Below are 18,488 nucleotides of genomic sequence, written 5' to 3'. Positions count from 1 at the left end.
TGTTTGATGCAGCCGGAATGCCTGTTTGATGCAGCCGGAATGCCTGTTTGGTGCAGCCGGAATGCCTGTTTGGTGCAGCCGGAATGCCTGTTTGGTGCAGCCGTAATGCCTGTTTGGTGCAGCCGGAATGCCTGTTTGGTGCAGCCGGAATGCCTGTTTGAGCTTCTCGAGAGAGAGTATGTACGAAAGCTCAGCGACTCAAGGCTGCAGCCGGAATGTTAAAAGGCTTCCTGGATCCTCAGCCAGAATGCTAGATGCCACTCAAGAGCTGCAAAGGGAACACTTAATGCCCCTCCAGGCTGCAGCAAGAATGCTGGAATCTGACGTGTTACAGCAAAAACCACCAGAGTTCCTCCAGATTGGACACCCAGAGCACTGCCAAGCTGTAGCACGGTGAGAGCTGAAAAGATGCAACAAAACCACTCTGAACCCCTCCAGGCTGTAGCAGGAATGCTCAAAGATGACAATGTGCAACAGGAACCACCAGGGCTACCTCAATCTGCGGCTGGAGTCCAAGAGCTGTAGCACGAAACCTCAGCGCCATTATAGGCTACAGCAGAAATATTCAGGGCTACTTCGGATTCACAATTGGAAACTTTCCTGAGAATCAGCTATAATCTGTGCACCGAGTTATCCAGTTTCTGGTTATTGCTGCACTGCTCAAGCGGCAGTTACATCGCTCTTCGTATTTCTAAAATGTGAGCGCCCTAAGGGCAACGGGTTAGTCTTGATGTGGGTGTCATGTTCACTTCACCACTGCACTGAAGCTTCACCTTACTACTGAGGCCCAAAAGGCTGAAACCAGTCTGAAGTTAATTGTGATCCCACAATGGGATGTTCCAACTGCACTGCTCCCATTGGAGCAGGGCAAAGACAAATGTCTCTGCCTAGAGTGTCACAGTAGGAAAAAGACAATATGCTGGAATGCGGCAGGCCTTGAGCAATTACTAGAGGCTGAGATTACTGCAAACATTCAATCCATCATATTTTTTCCACTATGTAAAATAGAGCACATAAGCACATGACGTAGAGGTGGCAATGCCAGGCTACTTGACAGACAGCCTGGGCATCCACTTTCAATGCAGTAGTTAAAGATGCATTAACGGTTGTGAAGTAAGCAACCTAAATATTCTTTTTGTCCTGCTTGTTTCTGTTTACAACACCAGGTTTTACCAATTCAGTTGAAGAAAGTAATCTTCTAAACGAATAATGTTGCATTGGAAGAGACACCACAGACACTTAACGAGAGGGAAGTGTAGGAGACACTGGTTAGGATGTTGGGCAGGAGGAGGCAGCTTCTTACCTTGGTTCCGCGGCTGATACGCAGTAATTTTGCCATATACAGTGGCACTTCCTGAATTAATGTACCTCAGGATGACACGGAACAAATAGAGCTCGGCCCCTTTCACCATCACTCTGACTCTGACTTTATTCTGTAAAAAGGCAAAAAAAGGAAATTCGGGAAACATCACAGCGGAGCCAGCGATGGCACAGGGCCAGGCCGGGCGACCGCACATGTCGTGTCCAGAAGGGCACAGCATACCACCACATCTGGTAAAGACACCCTTCCTGCAGGTTAATGCACACCACAGGGAAGCAATCTCTAGGGGGGCTGGAGGAGATGCATGGGGAAGGAAGGAAGATGCTTGAAAGAAAAGCACTGATGTTAGTTGAAAAGTAGAGGATGCACTTACAGTTGCCACAAACATTAAATTTTCTTTCTTCCACCACTGAGACCTTCCCTTCCACACTGGCTGGCCCCCGGTTCACGTAGCGGAAGACGATGCGGAATAGGTCTGGCGAGGTCACGTTGATTGTGACCACAACTTTGGCCTGGAGAGAGGCGGCAAGAGGTCCACAGGAGGGGACGAGAGGGAGAGAAGCAAAGCATACCTTAAGTCACAACCACCACCGCGCACACAAGCCAGGCAAGGAGCAAGGACACAGGGTAAAACAAAAAACCTCACACAATACTGCAACCCATCCCAGGACTCTGAGTTGTGCACATGCAAGTTCTAGTCAACAGCTACAGACTTACTAGTAGCAGACAGCAGAGGAGCTCATCAGCCAGTGTTAACAATGCCATGTGCAGAAGCATTTTAGCAATAATTTCTGAAATGTTAAGGGCTTACCATACCAATAAAACCATCTTGGAAGGACCTCATTGTTGCTCTAAAGACTCATTTAGATGAGCTCTGTGTTGCACACCAGTCTTTAGTTCAATAATAACAGGACACAACATCTGGCTTTATTTACTCCAGCACAACACATGCAATTCTACATGCAGTTCTGCAAACAGACCTTACGGTGATAGAAAACAAGTCATTTCTACAGATGGGAACAAGCAGGGCAGGGATGAGCATCACTTTACAGTCTAGGACCTTAACACCTTGGCAAGACAGTTTTATATCCATGGCCCACCAATTGTCATATTGATACAATCTGAGAGGACAAGTCATGTTGAGCCAAGAATTAAAAGAAACTTTACTTGCATTGCAGCTTCTCTATATAAGGTATTCTCTCTTTCTCTCTCTTTACACAACCCCCATCTGACCTGTGCTCTCATTCAAAAAGACCCTATGAACCTGTCTAAAGACAGACAGTGCGAAGTACCCAATCTCTCCCATTCCCTCTCTTTTAAAATCAATCCACGCACGCAAGTCTGGATCTATCCAGGCACCGATGAGGACCCTTCACATACTGATGCACCTCAGACTACCCATAATGAGCTTCTATTCTCAAGTCAAAGCAGCAATGCTCGCAGATTATGAACAGTCAACGAGAGGCGTCATCCTGCTAACCTCAACAATGGTCTTAAGAGGCCTACGCGCTCATCTCGTTACCAAAGGAATGGCCATGAATAGTTTGTGGGGTAAATAACTACAGACTAGTCAACTTCATAATTATTATTAGCAACAAGAGTACAACCATACTATCAATAAATGTATTTTCCTAATTGCCACCATTTTCGTTATTAGCTAATTGCGAGAAGCGGTCATCTCCCAAGAGGAAAGTGGCAAGACGCACTGAGACAAGGAGTCATCTATAAGCAATGGTGAAAAAGAAAGGCATCGCTCGCACACAGCGAAGTCAAAGGAGGGGAACCGAGTGTCCTCTGGGTGATGTAGTGCCCCAGCAATGTACTTAGGGGCTGGAAACTAGGCATAAACGGTTACTAAGACAGGACGCCAAATTATCGAAGTAAAAACAGGAGGACTACAAAGAAATTCTGGACCCAACCACCAGATGGAGGAAGGATGCACTGCATGTGAATCCAGAAAAGATTTATGCTGCAAAATCACATCCTGTGAGTGCAATCATGTGTCTTAGGTTCAGCTCTGCCATTGTTTCATCAATGATATGTACATTTTTCTTTGATTCTCCAGTAGCAATCTCACCACATATTAGGACGGATATAACCTCAAGGCATCAGTTTATCAACAGCAGTATAACCAGAGACCTTCACTTCACCAAAATCATAGGTCCATAACTACAAGTTTTTACACTCAAGAGTTGGTTCACCAATATGGACAGAATCACACATCACAGGTTCACTAACACGTCCTATAAACACGTATCCTCAATTCCTCAATAGTGATAAGACATCACATTGGCAATAATATCACAACACATCTTACGTTTAACAAAATTACAATGACCATGCATCATAGATTCACCAACAAAGACATAAACCAACATCCAGGGTTCAAAATACTGATATGGTCATACAAAATTGATTCTCCACTACCCTTAAAGCAACATATCTTTGATTATCCAACACTGATGTCATGCATCACTATTGATATATACATCTTCAGTTTACAAACGTAATTATATGCAGGCCAGAGCTGCTTTTTAAATACTAATATTAGCCTTCGAAAGCTTCTCCAACACTGATGTAATCACACGCCTTCAATTTATCAACAAGGATGGAACTGCATGTCATAACCTGACCACAAAAAACCGAAACCACTCCACTGATTCACTTACACCATATGTCCGCCACACGTGATAGATTCATCAGCATTGGCATACTTGTGCGTTAAATAATAGTGCCTATAGTACCAAGCAGTGGATCAGCAGTGTACTCACAGGCAAGTGCTAATCAGTGGCAAGCAGAAAGACCACAACTCTTGTACAGTTGCCGAGTTAGCTACACCAGGTGAAGAATAGCTAACGTGTCGAGTGCAGTGAGAAAAAAAACTACACCGATGCATCCCCCACCATGTTGAAGTGGTGCAAACAGTCTGTCCTTACCTGAAAGGTAGACATCTGAGCATACCCCCTCCAGCTGAAATTCTCGAACTCTAAGGGGTTGTAGCCAAAGCGGACGGCCCGCCCATCAAGCGTGGTTCCCTCTTCCACTTCGAACTTCAGGTGGTGCAGGTCAGGGAAGTAGTGGTCTTTCTTGGGTCTTGCGGGAAAAGGTGAAAAATGTAATTTGGACACCGGAAATTCCAGAAGACTGCACTGTGATGAAATGTTCTAAAGAGGTGTGTTTTCAACTCTTTTGTAACTTGGAGCAGCGTTGGGTTGAAATGTATTTGGCTAAAATGTGGTAGGCGCTATTTGAGAGTGGGGAAACACTGGGTACAATTGTGTACAGCTAAGAAAAATCAAAAAATCAAAAAATCATACTGGACAAAAATCAAAAAATCATACTGGACAAAAATCAAAAAATCATACTGGACAAAGATATGAGACTTAGTTCTGCTGTAAGTTAAGATGTTGTTATATTTCGACCTCTGCTCGTCAGGAGGGAGCTAAGATTGTTTAAAAATGGTTTAATTGTTTCTATTTCAAGAAACGTCAACTCTACATTAATCCAGCATGCCTGGCGGTGGGTGTGACAACGTACTTAATTATACAATGGGGCTAAATCGAATCGCAGCAAATTGTGACAGGCATTAAAAATAGGAAGAGGTATTCACCAGAGAAACCAGGAAGTCGACAGTGATACTGAAGAACACAAAATGAGTGTCCATAATAAAGTGTAACCGTTTAAGGAAACAAATAAAGGAACTCTGCATAAAAAAAACACTTTAGGTTTTCCTTTTTCACTTGACATAAATTGTAATTATGTATATATGAAGGTCTTTTCCTGGAAGCCAATTAAAAACTAGGATTCAAACAACATAAAAGTTCAACAAACACTGATAAGGATCCTCCTTCTTTTAAGTGTAGAATAGTAACTTGCTAAAATATTGTGCAAACAAGCAGTAACACTCACTTCCATCAATAAGGGTTTCTAAGCAGTGCTTCACAGGTCAAGGAATAAATTATTGAATCTTCAAACCAAACCTTGCTCAGATCAGAGTCAGACGATACAGTTATTAAATGTGTATCAAATGAAATAATTCAAACACTTCATGCACTCCCCCAATCATGCCCCCCGCATGCCTGTGAAAAACTGAATTTACGCAAGCGTTCTTACTGGGTACACTTGGGTCCATGGACGTTCTGCCGGCACTGGCAAACCCCTGTCCGCTCGTCACACGACAGGCCCACCGAACCACCAATGTCACACTGGCAGCCTGTGGAGAAGAAATAGAGGGTTTCTTGTTATCCGAAAAGAGTAATCATCCCCCACCCTTCAATATTTACAGTGATATCTGGTGTGCCCTCTACTCCAGAACGAAGTGCCACCTCGCCTGCTGTGGCATATGGAGAGGGGCATTACCATGCCAGAGATTGAGAATGCGGCCTATGCCAGCGAGCTGTTGGGAGGGAATATTGGATCTCACTAATTGAGCAGGGCGTATTGAAGTCCACCTCCCACAGCAATTGAAGGAAATTTCAAGATGGAAAAAAGCAAGAAGTGGAAATTTTAGCACATGAGCAATGAACTGTAGAGACTTGCAAATCCGTTTCAATAACACAGATATGCCACACCATAAAAACTGTGATTCAAGTTTGAATGGCCATCTCGGAAGGGTGTCACAATACGCTTTGAAACTCAACCAGATACCATTAAAGAGTTATTCCAGAACCATTGCTGATGTAAGATTCTCTAACAGGACAAGTGTTTTTTTTTTTTTACTTTTCACCGGGTGACCCCTTTAAGACAACTGGACAGCCTCTTTAAAAGAGACAAACATGCAAGTTTAAATTTTTTAAAAAAACTTAACAATTTCAATTTCCAAACTTTATAAGTGACAGTACTAAATATGCTTATGGTCTATTCAACAGCTTCAAAACAAATTATTTTATGTGTTTTAAAGGACAAGGTAAACATTACTTTCAGTTACATGGGCTAATTTAAAAATGGGAAAAGCGAGACAATTCATAACAGAATTTTGCAAATGACAACCTGATAATGGGTACATTTTATAATGCCACCTGGGCAGAAAACTGTAAGTAACAGGCTACTCTTGAGTGGAATCTGTAACTTGCAACAGTTAAACTTGCTGAGAGCAAAATTAAGGTGGCAGTCAAGAGGTGAGGTTAAGTTCATTTTTGCACAGACAATGGGGGTTTTGGCTCACCTTGACAGCCAAAGTAATTGTCCTTCGACAGGTTGAAGAAGCCATCCTTGCAGACAGAGCAGCTGCGGCTACAGATGTTGGATTTACAGAAACACTGTCCGCTGCCCTAAAACCGTGGAAAGAAACACGGGCACAGTAAAACTCTGCTCAGCTCATTATGGCTTCAGGCCAACGATCTCAGTCAGTTTAAAGCACATGATTGGATGCAATCAAATGTCTTACTCACTAAAAATGTGTGGGCTAATTGTTTGGGATAAACTTCGATGAAAAATGAGTTTATTGTCCTAGAAAGGAGGGAAAGTTGCCTTCTGAAAACATACGTATTGGGTGACATGGAAACTATGGGATAAAAGTGTATACTGCCTAGAATGTGGTGCTACTTTATAAATTCTGTATATAGATGGTAAAATAGCCTTACTGGAAAGATGATTACAACAATTACATGAAACCAATTTCACAGTACAATTTTATGGACAGAGCACATTCACAGTGGCAGGGCCTGACTGGCAGTGCCACAGTGCAGAAGAGTCCTAATACTAGCGAAAAGTGAATCCAGAAAAAAGCTAATATCAGGTGTGCCCACGTAGGAAGAGATGTGATAAAACAATTGCCAAGTGCAGGTGGATTAAAATGAAACCGCGTGTTCTGCTGCCCAATCTAGTCACCCTCTGGCCTGCTCTCCCCTCCCCTACCACATTATAAAAAGAAATTCCTGTACAGCCAGATACGTCGCCACCCCTCTGCATTACCGACCCTCCTAAAAGATAAAAGTACCTGGTGTCCTGGTACCCACCACCCAATTGCTCAAATATAAAAGGTTTGCCAGGTGTCCTGCCACTCACCTACCTCTCTGACCTCAATATTATTAACCCTTTCGATGCTGATGACGAGCTCAGCTCGTCATCACCCACGGGTGTCGTGTGCTGATGACGAGCTGAGCTCGTCATGGTGCCACTAAAATGGCATTTTCCAGCACAGGGGGGGGAAAACGCCCAGCAGCCATGTGGTTAACATGTCTAATATTAAAAAAATAAAATAACTGGCTACCCTTAACATGTCCTCCATTTCAACCATAAAAATATCAAATGACTGGTGTCTGGTCACTCAGTCGAACACACACTGTGCCTTCCTTTTCCACCCAAAGCCATGCCCTGAAGAGTCGGTACCATGCTGAGAACAGCTCTGGGAGTGACCACTCAGCATTGACTGAACTCCCGGTCAGTCGCAGGTCTGTGCCAATATGTGTCTTAGAAAGAGATACAGGTTGTGGTGCCAGCCACATTCCCCCACCTTGCTTGTGTATGTGGAGAACCAGGGCCGGCTTTAGCACTGGTGGCACCTGGTGCACCATGGAGCCCCCCCCCCCCATATACCTTCCCTCACTACCACCCGGCAACAGCGCCCCTCATCTCTCCATAGCCTCTCTCTCAAACACATTTCATTTGTTCAAAGGCGATGCTAAAGGTTGACTTTACTAATTCACTCAGCTGTCCACATAAAATATAGCTCTGTTTTCTGCTGCAGGCATATTAACCCTCTGCGCTACTTTATGGCGAGTTATAACAACCATTGGCTAAAACTCCGATCTCGCTCTCTTTCGCAGGAACATTAATCACAAGAGTAATCATGACATTTGTAGTGTTGCCTGAAAGCTAGACGCGCAAGGAACTCTGCAGCAGGTGCTGTTAAATTGTACATTATCGCTACTCTCTGCGCCCCCCCCCCCCCATTTCCTGGTCAGCGCCCAGTGTGGCCACACCAGTCGCAGCGCTCTAGATCCGGCCCTCAGACCCACAAACCGTGAAAATAGACAGGTGAAAGGGATGGCCTTAACCCAAAACCCAAGTGAGGCAGGGGAAAGACTGGGTAAGGGAACTTTTGCCTCTGAAATACCAACAGTGGAAACAAGTTTTGCTTTCAACTGTAGTGACGTCAGAGAGCATGACCTGGTGTTGAGTTCAGTGTGCAGGCTACCTGTGTAAGCCATACACAACAAGCGGATAATTACGACGTTTCCCAAGCAGTGCTGATCAGATGGGAGCTTCTACTTGAAAATGAACGTGTTCTCCAAATGTGGAAAAGCGTGTGCATAAATTTCAAATTCCCACAATGGGTAAACACCATCTATGCTTTTGCTCAAGACGGTAGTCGACTTTTTTATTCTGCGGTTCTACAGTTATTCTTTTTTTTTTTTAAGTGTTTATTTATATAAAAAAATGCTTCAAACAGTGGGGCAGACTCTATCACAACTTTGTTCTGCAATAAAACCTGGAGCACTGATTTGTAGTAATGTCTCATCAGAAACTCCCCATAAAACACTTCCCAAATGAACTGTAAAAGGCAGTCAACCTGGGCTCTGCAGCCCCTTCCACTTGTCACAGTTCTACATACCCAGCCCTTGGCGCTGCCCCGGTCCCAGGGCGCAGGCCAGCACTAGCCACGACTGGACCACCTGCGTCCTGTTGTCTCTTTAAATATTCAGGGTAGGATCTCGCCCACCCCATATGTTAACCCGACGAATGCTGGTGAAGCGCTTGCGTAAGACTCACCTGATGACACTCGGCTACTCCGCTGGCTGTACCTCGAGCATCACAGAGACAGCCTGCGGAGAAAAGGTAAACATAAGGGATAAACTGAGAACCACAAGACGAGACGAGCAGCACTCCGAGAACAAAGCTGAAAGGAAGACATTTCAAACCAGGGACGACGAATAGCTGTTTAAGTGCAGCCCCCTCTGGGTTGGAATAAAAAAAATTTTATTGGGTAGAGCTGCCAGGTGGCTTCATGTCACTGGGACACTCACCCATTTGCCAGTCTGGCTTTCGTTGAGGAAAGGAGTGCATTCTGGGAATTAAAGGACTGGTTCAGATACAAAAAAAAGCTAAAGAAGGAAAAGGATGTGTCCCAGTGGCAATCACCTGGTAACCCCCATCCCCCGCTTGTCCTCCATAGGGAGTCAGGCAGTAAGCACTGTATGTTATATTTATGTATGTTTTAATGATTTCTTTTTAATGTAATGGATTGTATGGATTTTAATCGTACTTTTATGGATATAATATGCATTCAAATAAATTAATTTAATTGAGACCGGCAGCTAATGATAGTTCTACTACAAGAAAACAATGTTTTGTTCCAGGACATTTGCTCGAGTGGAACTGTGGGGCTCCCATGACAACAGGGAGGTACATTTGTTAAGGAAGCCAAAGATTGCACGTTTCCTGCGGTCACCATTTATCAAGACAAACCCGTCAGAAGGCTGATATTCACAAAACAAAGGCATCCATCTTCTGGCCAAACACAAAGGCAGAGACGTCACTAGGAGCAGGACAAGCGCCACAAATAACCTACTCGCGTCGAGAAGTCAAAAAGCGCCTATTAGAGGCCAACTTCCAGCAGAAGAGGCTCAGGATGTGACATGAATATGCCCAGGATCTATGAAAATGGGTGATACTCAGATATGGGCAACAATCTCTAGAGTGGCACTGTTCACCCAGAGGCTTTTTAACCTGTTTCAATAAAGGCTGCCGGGGTTAAGGACGCTCCTTTGACGTCACTGCTCGAATCCCTGAATTTCTCTCTATGCCCTTTAGTACTGGTTCAGTTGCTTCTTCCATGTCATCTAAAATGATTCCTAGGAATTGACTATACGAGATCTATAGGCTTCAGACACGCTGATTCTCAGGGTCCGCTATGCAAGCGACTCACTGACAGCTATGTGGGTCCTTCAGTTCCAAAATCTACTCTTTGGTATCACTTTGTGCTGTGAATGACAAAAGAGGGAGTTGTTTGGGGTCCGAGGAGATTTAAAGACCAACTCTTTGGAATCAATGTGTGCGCCACCCTACAATATCTGCTCGGTCGCCCCGGAGTGCTAGCTCAATGATGTTTCAATGTTTTCTCTTTGGTTCCTGTGGCTGTGGGCTCTCTCCATGTCAGCTCCTGCCCCCACTGTCCACCTGCCCCCACTGCCCTCACTGTCCACTTGGCGCCTTCAATGGCATTTGCTCTATGGACCCTCCATTGACGGCTCGGTTCCTCCATCTCCACCCCCCCCCCCTCCCAATGCCGGCTATGTGGACCTCGACGTTGGCTCCGAGAAGCCTGACGCTCAGCACTGTGACCGTAGGACCTGGCTCTACAGTCCCTTGTCTCTTCGATGCCCATGCCAACCTCCCCCTCAGTGTTGGGTCAGGGACCCCCTCAAAGTTAAGGGACCCCCCTCAAAGTTAAGAATGTTCTTACTTGTGCATCCTTCTGGGTTCTCCGGAGTCAGGTTCCAGTACAGCGGCTTACATGTGTCACAGGCCAGGCCCTCCACAAACCCTCTGCACTGGCAGGAACCCTGGCCAGGAAGAAAGGAAACATGGTTTACAACATGGTGAAAGGACCCATGGCTTCTCCGTGGCCTTCAGTTCTTCTAAACATTTGGTGTGATGTGCAGAGCGATGACGGCTTATCACTTTCCAGTCCCAGACCAGGTAACATGATCAGAAAATAGTTTTACAATCATTCACATAAATCAAAGGGCAAAACATTTACTCCAGGCAATAGCAATCAGGCAGAAGTGAAATGCAGTAAAACATCCAAGATGTAGGAGAGGAGGAACAGAGACAAAGTACTTTGAGAGCAAGCCGCTGTGTGATTTAATGTGAGATGGATAGACAAGATCATTGAAGAGAAACAGACAACAAATGGGGTGAAGGATAGACAAGGCACAGGGTGAGAGACAAGGTATAGGTAAATGAATACACACAATAGGGGGAGCAGCGTTTTTTTAGCTCACCGAGGTTGGCGACAACTCCAGGTTGGTTGATCCCGCTGGATTACAGGACCCCACTATGATGAAATAATATCAGAGTTAATATCAATCGGTGCCGCCTGCATGTTTTCTTGTTTTATGTTTTTTTGCACAGAGTTGGCTCGTCTGTCTGTGAGTGAAGTTAATTGAATATGCTACTTACCAGTATGCATCTGTTCTTGGCATGTAGGGCTGCTAACATTCATATCTTAGCATTAGATCGCCACCTAGTGTTGGGTCCGGATGATCGCACATTGTTGTCCTGGAAGAGTCTTCGAAGTATCCTGAGATGGGTGGCTCCTCCCCTGGACTACAGTGCGCATGGGCATCGGCTCCATCCCCAGATTGTTTTTCGCCATTGTGGCAGAGGATGGAGTGAAAAGTGTAAAGGATGTCCATGCTAATGATTGAATACAATAGTATATCTGCAGCTGCGACAGGCACCGGGGAGGAGGGTGGGCGATATGAATGTTAGCAGCCCTACATGCCAAGAACAGATGCATACTGGTAAGTAGCATATTCAGTTCGAGGCATGTGGGCTGCTAAATTCATATCTTAGCATAGAATACATAGCAGTCCCTCCATCAGCGGCGGTTGCCCGTGCCAGCTGCAGAAACCTGAAAAAGTGTCTTGAGAACAGCCTGTCCTACAGCCGCTTGCTGTTTGGAATGTACATCAACACAGTAGTGTTTTGTAAAGGTATGTGGTGTAATCCACGTGGCTGCTCTGCAAATGTCCTCTAAAGGAATGTTTCCTAGGAAAGCCATGGATGCCCCCAATTTGCGTGTGGAGTGCGCCCTTGGGGGTATTGTTAAAGTGCGCTTTGCTTTTTGATAACAGATTTGAATGCACTTAACAATCCATCTGGCTATTCCTGCTTTGGAAATCGGGTTGCCTTTGTGTTGTGGTGAGAAGGCAACAAAAAGTTGTTTTGTTTTCCTAAAGTGTTGTGTCCTGTCTATGTAGTACATCAACGCCCTCCGTACGTCTAACGTATGGAGCATTCTTTCCGCCACTGTTTGTGGGTTCTGGAAGAATGCCGGCAAGTCGATAGTTTGGTTGAGATGAAAATGTGACACCACCTTTGGAAGGAATTTGGGGTTAGTACGTAGCACTACCCTATTTGGATGAATCTGAATGAATGGCTCTTGGATTGTGAGCGCTTGTAGCTCACTAACACGCCTCAGTGACGTAATAGCAATTAGGAAAGCTACTTTCCACGTCAGGAATTGCAGTTCACACGAGTGCAGTGGCTCAAATGGCGGTCCCATCAGTCTGGTGAGGACCACATTGAGGTTCCACACCGGAGCTGGCGGTGTTCTTGGGGGAATGACTCGTTTCAGACCTTCAAGAAACGCTTTAATGGCAGGCACCCCGAAGACTGAGAGGTGCTGCCTATTTTGAAGGTAAGCTGCGATGGCGGATAGATGTATCCGAATAGAAGTGAACGCTAGCTTGCACTTATAAAGGTGTAACAGATAGCAAATGATGTTAGGGATAGATGCATCTAGCGGGTTTATGTCATTGTCTGCACAGTAAATGACAAAACGTTTCCATTTTGCGGCATAGCATGCCCTGGTTGACGGCTTCCTCGCCTCCTTGATGATGTTCATGCATTCAGGAGGTAGGTTGAGGTATCCAAACTCTAAGACTTCAGGAGCCAGATCGCTAGGTTGAGCTGTTGCGGATCTGGATGCTGAATTTCTCCATGGTTCTGCGTCAGAAGTCTGGGCGTGAGGCGCAGTCTTTGATGCGGCACCACTGAGAGTTCGAGGAACGTGGTGTACCATGCTTGGCGCGCCCACGTTGGAGCAACTAGGATGAGTGTCATCGAGTGTTGCCTTAGTTTTCTCGCCACCAGTGGTATCAGAGGTGTCGGGGGAAAAGCGTAAGCAAATTTGCCTGACCAGTTCATCCATATCGCATTGCCCTGCGATTGGGGGTGTGGGAACCTGGCGGCGAAGCTTTGGCATTTTGCGTTCTCCCTTGTGGCGAACAGGTCTATGTCTGGACGACCCCACCTTTGGAAGTACGGCTGGAGTACCGATGGATGTATCTCCCACTCGTGCATTTGATGACTGTATCTGCTGAGCAGATCCGCCATCTGATTGTCCTTCCCTGGGAGGTGTTCTGCCATGAGGAAGATGTTCCTCTGAATGGCCCACTTCCACATGCTCTGAGCCAGGTGAGACAGCTGTGGTGAGTGGGTGCCTCCCTGCTTCTGGATGTAGTACATCGCGGTCATGTTGTCCGTCCGGACTAACACCACCTTGTTGCACAGATGTACAATGAAGGACTTGAGTGCCATGAAGATCGCCATCAGTTCTAGATAGTTGATGTGCATCTTCTGCTGCTGCGTCGTCCATAGTCCCTGCACCGTGTAAGTGAGCAGATGAGCTCCCCATCCCTGGAGAGATGCGTCCGTTGTCAGGATAACCTGTGGCACTGGCTCCTGGAACAGTCGGCCCTTGCAAAGGTTGTGTGGAGTCCACCAATGCAGAGAGTTGTATGCCCGACTGGTAACCAACACTAGGTCTGTTAATTGTCCCTGAGCCTGTGTCCACTGATTTGCTAAGCACTCCTGGAGCGGGCGCATATGCAACCGTGCGTGAGGGACTATGAAGATGCAGGAGGCCATCATGCCTATCAACTGCATGAACACTCTGGCTGGAAGTGAGTGTCCCGGTCTGAACTTCTGGATTAAAGACTGTATGCCGTCTATCCTGACCTGGTTTGGTTGCGCCTTGGCCGTCAGGGTATTGATCGTCGCACCCAGAAACTGCCGGACATGTGCCGGCTGAAGGTGTGACTTTGGGTAATTCAACGAGAAACCCAGGTCGTGAAGGAGGTGAATGGTAGTCGACATGTCCGCGGCGCACTGCCGTTCCGACCTGGCTTGAACGAGCCAGTCGTCGAGGTAGGGGTAGACATGGATGTTCTGCCTCCTGAGGTGCGCTGCTACTGTCGCCAGACACTTGGTAAACACCCTTGGGGCAGTTGTGACTCCGAAGGGTAGGACTTTGAACTGATAATGCGTGCCCTGGATAGTGAACCTGAGGTACTTTCTGTGGGACGGATGTAGCGGAATGTGGAAATAAGCATCCTTGAGATCTAAGGTTGCTAAGAAGTCTCCTTTGTTTAACATAGGAAGGATCTGTTGCAGTGTAAGCATGTGGAAATGCTCTGACAGTATGTACAGATTGAGGGGACGGAGATCCAGAATTGGTCTGAGAGATCCGTCCTTCTTTGGAATGAGGAAGTACAGGGAATAAACCCCTGTTCCTTCCTCCCCCACTGGCACGAGCTCTATTGCCCCTTTTTGCAGCATCACCAACACTTCCTGCTGCAATAAGTGCAAGTGCTCTGCGGACATAGGTCTTTGCCTTGGTGGAATGTTGGGTGGAGTGGACTTTAACTCTAGACAATAACCGTACTGGATAAGCTGTCGCACCCACCTGTCTGTGGTGATGTTGATCCAGACGGGCAGGAACTGCTGTATTCTCCCCCCGACAGGTGTTAAATGGTCGGGGGGCAGTGACAGAGAGTCACTGGTTGCTTGGGGCAGAGGAGCGTGGATTGTTGCCTCCTTTGCCACGTCCTTTGTTGCTGTTTCCCCTGTAGCCCCTCTTGTTTTGTTTGGGGTACGAGGACTGTGCTCCACCTCTAGGGAACTGTGATTGTTGACCCAACTGTCCTCTGGTGACTCCACGGGCACCTGAGCGACGAAAATTATTGCCACGAAACTGCTGTGATTGTAGGGCCCCCATAGATTTAGCAGTTTCAGTGTCCTTTTTAATTTTTTTCCAGGGTGGTGTCAACATCTGGACCAAACAGTCTATCCGGATTGACTGGTTGATTAAGTATGGTTGTTTGAATGTCAGGTTTGAACCCCGATATGCGGAGCCAAGCCTGTCTTCTGAGCATGACACTGGTGTTAATGGCCCTAGCGGCTGTGTCCGCGGCATCAAGTGCACACTTTATGGCCGCGTTGGAGATCAGTTGTCCTTCTTGTATAATCATTTTGGTGCCCTCTTGAAACTGCGGAGGCAGGTGTTCCACAATCTGCTCTAGTGTGTCGTAATGTGATCTATCATAGCGTGCCAGTAGTGCCTGTGTATTTGCAATACGCCAGAAATTGGCAGCCTGTGCAGCCACTCTCTTGCCTCCTGCCTCTAGCACTTTGGACTCCTTATCCGGGGGAGGAGCTTCACCCGTTGTTTGGGAGTTGGCCCTCTTGCGTGCGTTTGCCACCACCAGGGAGTCAAGCGGCAACTGTCCTCGAATGTACGCAGGGTCTGCAGGCGCTGGTCTGTACTTCTTTTCAATACGTGGGTTGACCACCCTCGCCCTGGTAGGCTCTTTAAAGATGTCCGCAGCATGCTTGAGGACCCCTTTGAGCATAGGCAGGGTCTTTACGGTTCTTTCCGAAACTGAAAAGGTGTCGAATAGAAAGTCTTCCTCAACTGGGTCAGCATGCATGTCCACATCATGATTAGCAGCTGCCCTTTCTATGAGTGCATGAAAACCTGCAGAATCCTCTGTAGGGGATGCACGTGTACTGAAAGTCTGTGGGTCTTGTCCCACATCTTGGGTGTTTTGGTCCCCCATGACATAATAAGAATCTGGCTGTGCATCAGGTTCATTTGCCGGGAACGTGTATTGTTCATCTTCACCATAGCCCTCACTGTCCGAGTGGCCTGGAGACGGTGTTGGGCTCCTTCCCAGAGGAGTCTGGATAGGTTCCATGAGGCCTGAGGCGTCCTCTGGAAACTTCTTCTTCTTTAGGGGGATGACATAGGATTCCACCGGCTGCGAAGTAATCTTCCTTTTGTAAAGGGTTAACTTCCCCGTGTCCGCGTCTATGAAACACTCCGAATCCTCTTCTGGGTCGAGCACTTGCCCCGAAGATGCCCCTGCCGTAGAAGATTCCGACTTCTTTGGCGTCGATTTTGATGAGAAGGCCTTCGGCGCCACTTTTGGCGGTAGAAGGAAGAGAAGTTTACTTGCGGGCTTGACCGGGACGTCAGCCGCCTTCTGCGTCGATGGCGTTGGCGTCGACGAAGAGAAAGCCTTCTCCTTAATCCTTTGCAGTGAAGCAGCCACGAGAGATGCGTCGGTGACCGATGTCTTTGGCACCGACGAGGTGGCTTTGCCTTCGGATGCGACGGTCCGTTGGTCTTTTGGAGGGATGGACGGCGCCGACCCCGAGTCCTTGGAGCGATGCGCAGATGCCCCCGTTGGAGCCGGGGCTGTGTCTGTTGCCTTGGCTGGCTTTGCTTGCGCCGGCGCGCTTGTCTTGTGCGTGCCGCCCTTCTTAGAGGATCTCTCCTCCGGCGCCGATTTCGACCCTGCGGAATCGCCGTGTTTCTTCGGCTTCTGCGGACCGGAGGTCGACGGAGTCGATGAGGCCGCCGGTTTTATTGTTTTTGCCGTTGCGACCGCCATCTTAGGGACGATTGAGTCCTTTACTTTCGGTTTCGGTTTCGGGTCGGCCATTTTAGGTGCAGTCGAGACCGTTGCTTTCAGTTTCGGTTTCGAAACCCTCGGCGCAGCAAGTATGTCCGTGGCCGGGCCAGCAGGCGGGGCCGTGGCTTGCGCTGCAGGGTCTTGGGTAAGGCCGACAGGCGATCCTGCGACCCTCTCCAGATGTCCGCCAACTTCGGGGCATAGCTCGTCCCCTGAGCTATCTTCCGCGGCCCCATAAACCATATCGTCGTCCCCTACCTCGTCGACGTATTCAAGGCCTTGACCCACGACTCCGTCGTCGTCATATTCCGGATCAGCCTCGACCTCCGTCTCAGGCGGGGAGATTTGAAGATGATGGCTCTGGTCCTCCTCTTCTTGGTCGTCGAATATGTTCTCTGGATCCGGGGCCGCCTGTTTGGCCACGAGGCGCACCGCGCGCCGAATCGTGAGAGTTTTCTTCGACCTGAAACTCGCACAGGCCCTGCAACTTCCTTCGTCATGGTCTGGCGAAAGGCATTTATTACAGACCGGGTGCACGTCTATATGTGGGTACTTGGACCCACAGAGCGGACAGAGTTTAAACGGGCTCCGCTCCATGTTGGGAACTTAGTGTCGAGTCGCGATGAGAAGGCCTCGATGTCCGAAGAGTAGTAAAAACTCAGCTGATTCCGGCTCCGAGAGACGGAAGAACTCGAGACCGTACGCAAACAATACCGACGTAAAGAACCCAAAGCCTTTTGGCCGTTAAATTAGATGTTTATTCGGTTCCGACGGAGAGACGTCGAGACCGCATCCGAACCCAATGGCGGAAAAAAACAATCTGGGGATGGAGCCGATGCCCATGCGCACTGTAGTCCAGGGGAGGAGCCACCCATCTCAGGATACTTCGAAGACTCTTCCAGGACAACAATGTGCGATCATCCGGACCCAACACTAGGTGGCGATCTAATGCTAAGATATGAATTTAGCAGCCCACATGCCTCGAACACATATTTTGGGAGACGCTTCGGTCTCAATCTGTGTTTATCATCCTCCTCTGCAGGCTGCTCCCCATCCACGAGTAGGCTCATCTAAAACCTGCAAAAGTTGCACTTATGCTCCAGCGGGGGCTCATGAGCAGACTGTGCAATGCCTGCTTCTGTCCCTTTGTGTTCCATGACCTACCTGCAACACAACACCTCTTTAAAGAAAGACATCAACAACGCAAAATTACCCCTGACGGTATAGTCGTGATCCAAAAATGTTATTCCTTCATACCAATGCAATACATAAAATTCGTCATCATGAGGGCAATCAGCAGACACTTCTGTAACAATAGTCCAATTAATGACGAAAAGTCAACGTTTCGGTCCTGTTAACAAGTTGTAAGGACCATCATCAGGACTGTCGTATTAGCCTGGAAAGTTCTAACCTTTGGGGGTAATTTTGTGTTGCTGATGATAATATGACCCAACCCCTGAGGGTAGCTTGGGTAAACTGTGTTCTGTTGTGATCTTAGCATATAATGAAACACCATTTCCAGTGTCATTGACAAAGCACAGTACCTGGGTCACTCCCCTGCATGAACTGCGTGACATAATACAACTATTTGGTAACTTTGAGTTGAGAGTTAGAAGCAATCTAGCAATTAGTGCCTTTTTTCTGCAGGACATCCTACAAAGTAGACAGGAGAATATTTTCTGAAGGCGAACCCCATTTCTATCGCTTTCTATCCTGGACCACTGTGCTCAATGCTCAAC

The 18,488-nt window shown here is 47.2% G+C and overlaps 1 protein-coding gene across 2 annotated transcripts in view; it reads right to left on the bottom strand.

Moving 5' to 3' along the window:
* The window catches only part of LAMA5 (laminin subunit alpha 5), a 398,257-nt gene that overhangs the window by 164,980 nt on the left and 214,789 nt on the right, over window positions 1-18,488 (bottom strand). The window contains exons 17-23 of one of the 2 annotated variants that reach the window (XM_086932859.1): window positions 11,269-11,321; window positions 10,728-10,827; window positions 9,035-9,087; window positions 6,486-6,591; window positions 5,435-5,534; window positions 4,258-4,414; window positions 1,695-1,833 (exon numbers count right to left, since the gene is read on the bottom strand). In XM_086932859.1, coding sequence (XP_086788985.1) covers window positions 1,695-1,833; window positions 4,258-4,414; window positions 5,435-5,534; window positions 6,486-6,591; window positions 9,035-9,087; window positions 10,728-10,827; window positions 11,269-11,321 — 708 coding nt within the window. Of the gene's footprint in view, window positions 1-1,303; window positions 1,434-1,694; window positions 1,834-4,257; window positions 4,415-5,434; window positions 5,535-6,485; window positions 6,592-9,034; window positions 9,088-10,727; window positions 10,828-11,268; window positions 11,322-18,488 lie in introns of both variants that reach the window. The other variant, XM_086932860.1, reaches the window with a different exon arrangement.

The sequence above is a fragment of the Lissotriton vulgaris genome, chromosome 7 (assembly GCF_964263255.1).
Source record: "Lissotriton vulgaris chromosome 7, aLisVul1.2, whole genome shotgun sequence".
Classification (NCBI taxonomy): domain Eukaryota; kingdom Metazoa; phylum Chordata; class Amphibia; order Caudata; family Salamandridae; genus Lissotriton; species Lissotriton vulgaris.
The sequence above is the reverse complement of the archived record's forward strand: the minus strand, read 5'-3'. Positions and strand labels throughout refer to the sequence as shown.